Source organism: Diaphorina citri, unplaced genomic scaffold, assembly GCF_000475195.1.
Source record: "Diaphorina citri unplaced genomic scaffold, Diaci psyllid genome assembly version 1.1 scaffold2763, whole genome shotgun sequence".
Taxonomy (NCBI): Eukaryota; Metazoa; Arthropoda; class Insecta; order Hemiptera; family Psyllidae; genus Diaphorina; species Diaphorina citri.
In genome coordinates, this window is record NW_007380180.1 from 1 (window position 1) to 5,219 (window position 5,219).

Genomic DNA, 5,219 nt, shown 5'->3' on the forward strand with positions numbered 1-5,219 from the left:
GTAGTAGCCCACTGCTGGAGTAAAGGGACTTTTCAGTCCTATTCGAGCAGTATAAATAAGCACTATTATTATTATTATAAAGTTTGGGAGTCTGGTCTACAGTAAAGTAGAAAAATAAAACTCGAGAGAGAGGGATGGGGGCTAAGTACGGCCTTTGGTCCAGTAGTAGGTTGTACAAAATGAAGTTAGGTACATTAGTACAGCTACAAATCTAACTGCAACTGATCAACTGGACTGGAATGTTAATGGACAACATGAATCATACAAGAGATTTTCGTCTGTTTATATGACGGGATACAAGAACATTCACTAAGTGCTTATATTTTGGTTTTCCACTTTTCCCCCCCCCCTTCAGACACCAAAGCAGCTATGGGCGAGCAAATTTTCCAGCAAAATCACTGCAAGTACCATCCATATTACCCAACATGACAAAAAAAAAAAAAAAACCTGCACTATAGTGTCATGAGTAATTTCAAACATTAGAAACTTTCTTCTGCGTTTGACATTCTTTTTTTATTAGTTCCTTAATTGATGTTTTTTTGCTAATTTTTTGATTACTGATTTTTGTTGTTTTTTGCTGATTTTTTGTGGATGTTATGTGTGTATTTTTTTATGTTTTATTAGATACTTTATTTATTCAGTGGTACGTATTAGCATTCTCACTTCTGTGAGCCCTTCCAACCATCAACCACTGTTTTCTGACCAGTTGTCAGTTTTAGTACCCAGTTGTTTTATCTCTTTTTTACTTTCTATTGCATCCTGCTACTTATTATACAAGCTTAAAATAGAATTGATCGCCCCTCAGATTTTTTTCTGGGCATATTGCGCCCGCGCCTTGAAAATGTTGCCAACCCCTGTTTTAAATTAAACTTTCTGAACGTCAAGTTTAGCGCCGACCTCCCACCTGTCAATTCTAATACATACCTCTAATTCTAATACCTCCAATTCTAATCTAATACCTCCAATTCTAATACTTCTTATCTCCTAATTCTGAAATTCCCAACTCCTACTCGTTTCCATTTTCATTCAATCTTGATTATCAAACCAGTTCATTGGCGATAAATCTGTCACGGTGAAAAATGAATCCATTCAGCAATTTAGTTTCCATGTAGCTAAAATAATTAAGATTACAATAATGATTGGCGCCTACGTTTGGAATTTTGGATCGACCTAGCCATAAATCTTACTCCAATGTCTGCCCCGTGCGAATTTCTTTGCTTGATTCTTTCCTTTTGGCTTGCTTGAATTTTTCGTTGCTCATTTTCGTGATTTTTAAGAGCTAGTGTTGGAATTTGCACGAAGTTTTTACTACAAAAGTAGCTATAGAAGCTACGCATGCTATCGATATTGGAGATTTGCGTACGTAGAGTAGGTCTGTGCATTACGTAAATAAATAAGAATTAGGCACGTTTAAAAATAAATTTAAATAATACCTCCCACTTACCGTAGTACCTAGGTATCACCGCTAAAGGCTATTGAATGGAACTTAAAATACGTAGGAATTAACGTAATAGGTTAGTACCTATGTACCTACCTACGTAATAGATCAGTTGCGCTTACTTGTGTGATGTTTCAAAGTCATAGAGCAGGAAAAATGAGGACCAACGGAATTTTTCTTTTTCTTCTACGACTTCTAGATACAGAGATAAATCGATTTAAAAATACCGATAAATCGTAAAGTTTGACGTCACGACATATGCTCCCGTAGGCGATGACGTCATAATTCATGACTCCCGCTTCGTTTGTTTGTGCGCAAGCGTTTCTGCGCATTTTGACATTAAGTCTGACGTCACAACTCTTTGAACTCTTTAATTAGAACGGCAATTAAAAATTGAATTTTCGACCTTTTAAAGTTACTTTTTCGGAGTTTTGACTTCAGATTTGGATTTTTCACAACTTTTTACGTAGGAATCGACCTTTTATTCAGAATTTTTACCCAACTGCAACTGCTCCATTGATACCGGATGTTAAGCCGTGTCCACACATAGTCGGCGGCCGTCGAGCGATATGGAATAAAAACAAGCTGGGTCCGTCCCTCCGGGAATTTTTTAGCCCGTAGTTTATTCGATCGTGATTAGAGAAAATCAGTACCTACATATATGTACCTACCTAATTTGTTTAATATTCAGTTTATTATCATTCTTACCTAGGTACCTATTTATACCTAAGTATAGGTACAAAATCTATATAGGTAGGTACCTATGTATAACATTCGGTAGAACCTATAGGTATGCACATGTAGGTATAATCATTATCTGGTACATTGAACCTACGTAACCCGAGCAGGTATAGTACTTACCTACATATTATAAGTGCAAATCATTAACCTCAATCATGTATTCATGCACTTAGGTGTAATGCGCTTTTTTGCACATAGTTTATGTTTTGAAGAAAATCTACGAAAATTTCAGGGAGTTTCTGAACGTGCTCCCAGGAGATGTAGATTTTCGAAGATAGGGGTTCCAAAGAGAGCAGTGAAAAAATTTCTTTGTAAGAAGAAATCATGTAAATTTGAAAGGGAATCCATGTAAATGGGGGCACGGTTGGTCCAGTGGTAATGCGCTTGCTTGCCATGCAGAAGGTCCCGGGTTCGAATCCCACCATCGACAAAAATTTGTAAAACTACCTATGTATACCTAAGTAGGTACAAAATCTATTTAGGTATGTACCTATATCATACGTTATACCTAACCTATATATGTACATAATGCTGTAGGTATAGTGTATGAGCTAATGTAGGTAGGTATAATGATTATATGGGACATTGAACCTACGTAACCCGAGCAGGTAGTACTTACCTACATATTATAAGTGCAAATCACCAACCTCAATCATGTAGGTATTCATGCACTTAGTTTTCCGCTTTTTATTTGCACATTGTTTATGTTTTGAAGAAAATCTACGGAAATTTCACGGGGTTTCTGAACGTGCCCCCCAGTAGATGTAGATTTTTAAAGATGGGGATTCCAAAGAGAGCAGTAAAAAAATCTCTTTGTAAGAGAAAACAACATCTAAAAATAAAAGCGAATCCAAAGGATCCAGATTATTGAATCGAATGCGGATTCCGGATCGGTCGGTAAAAAAAAAGTAAAAATTTTGTTCCACATACCTATTAAGTAATTTTACAATGATAAGCGAATACAGTAGAACCTCGATTATTTCAACTAATTGGGATCGAAGGGTAGTTGAAATAATTGAAATCCCGTATAAAACATTAGGTACAATGAAAAAGGGGCAAAAATTAAGATACAAAAGAACAAAATGGTTAATAAATACCGTATTTTGAACTGATTTTGGGGTTGAAATAATAGAAGTTGAAATAATCGAGGTTCTACGGTATTCTTTTATAGATAACACACAAATTCATATATTAAACTCCGGTCTTAGTTACAAATTAGTTGGAGGTCCTCCATAGGTCAAGAATGATGGTAAGATAAAGCAGTCTCATATTATGATTAATTGATTAATTTAGCAGAAATTAATTGGAAATGAGTGGTTTGAGATGAATGATAATGAATTCAGACATGACATGCTATGCAGTTTTTTTTTTTTTTTTTTTTTTTTTTTTTTTTTTTTTTTTTGGGGGAGGGCTTTCGGTACCAGTCAATAATATCAATAAAGCCCCCATGTGGGTTTTCGGTACCAGCTCTAAATCTAAAAAAGCCCCCATATGGGATTACGGCGCTGAACGTGTTAAATATTCCTTATACAAAAAGCCCACACTGAGACTTAGGTGTAGGGGGGGCAACTGCCCCAAAAGATGGGTTAAGCTTACATGAATGTATTAAATATTCCTTCTTCTCTTATTCCCCCCCAGGACATGGGCAGTCGTATGAACGTATATTTGGCCACGGTGCTAGTAGGTGTGGTCCGAATGGTGTTTGGCCTCCTAACCAGTCAACTCCTGAGGACATACGGCCGGCGATCTCTCACCATGTTCAGTGGCCTCGGGATGGCAGTGTGTATGACCACGTCTGGATATTACACGCAACTCATTATGACAGGTAGGTTTCTTCTCCCTTATCCAGCAGGGCCGACACGACGTCCCACCCCCTGGGGCTTTTTTCTTCAAATTCCTTACAACGGAGGTCCCGGGTTCGAAGTTTTTCGATTCTCTGATTGGAGCTCGGAATTCACTCGGCCTCGTGAGGACAGTGGAATAACTACTTTGGTGAAAAATGGGAACTGGTTGCAATCGAAGCTCAGTGACTTCATTTTCAATTTCATTTCTTTGTGCATACAATTAAGGATTGTTTAGCACTACTTAAAACTTGAAACTAGGTGCATAATATAATATGATACTGTGATATCCACAAGTTTTAGAAAGGTTCTGCTTTACCACAAAATAATTCACGATTTGAAAATCCTTTCTTTCACTTTCCTCGCAGGTCAAATCGAGAAGTCCCTGATCCCAGTGTTCTGCATTCTGTTCTACGTCGCCATCAGTGTGATAGGTATGCTCAGCATCCCTTGGACCATGACCGCTGAGATCTTCCCCCTAGCCATAAAGTAGAATCGGGGTTCAATCAACTTTTTGTGGATAACACAATTCTGCATTACTGATTAAAAATGATTTCAGCCAGCCTAGAAGCTACGCACGCTATCGATATTGGAGATTTGCGTACGTAGAGTAGGTCTGTGCATTACGTAAATAAATAAGAATTAGGCACCTTTAATAATAAATTTAAATAATACCTCCCACTTACGGTAGTAGGTATCACCGCTAAAGGCTATTGAATGGAACTTAAAATACGTAGGAATTAACGTAATAGGTTAGTACCTATGTACCTACCTACGTAATAGATCAGTTGCGCTTACTTGTGTGATGTTTCAAAGTCATAGAGCAGGAAAAATGAGGACCAACGGAATTTTTCTTTTCTTACGACTTTTAGAGATAAATCGATTTAAAAATACCGATAAATCGTAAAGTTTGACGTCACGACATATGCTCCCGTAGGCGATGACGTCATAATTCATGACTCCCGCTTCGTTTGTACTTTAGTACAGCTACAAATCTAACCGCAACTGATCAACTGGACTGGAATGTTAATGGACAACATGAATCATACAAGAGATTTTAGTCTGTTATATGACGGGATACAAGAACATTCACTAAGTGCTTATTTTGGTTTTCCACTTTTCCCCCCCACTTCAGACACCAAAGCAGCTATGGGCCAGCAAATTCTCCAGCAAAATCACTGCAAGTACCTACCATCCAT

General features: G+C 37.5%; 1 protein-coding gene across 1 annotated transcript in view; it reads left to right on the forward strand.

Moving 5' to 3' along the window:
- Nucleotides 1-3,422: 3,422 nt before the first annotated feature.
- The window catches only part of LOC103519505 (facilitated trehalose transporter Tret1-like), a 9,041-nt gene continuing 7,244 nt past the window's right edge, over nucleotides 3,423-5,219 (forward strand). The window contains exons 1-3 of the mRNA XM_026830980.1: nucleotides 3,423-3,428; nucleotides 3,818-4,004; nucleotides 4,389-4,501. Coding sequence (XP_026686781.1) covers nucleotides 3,423-3,428; nucleotides 3,818-4,004; nucleotides 4,389-4,501 — 306 coding nt within the window. The remainder of the gene's footprint in view (nucleotides 3,429-3,817; nucleotides 4,005-4,388; nucleotides 4,502-5,219) is intronic.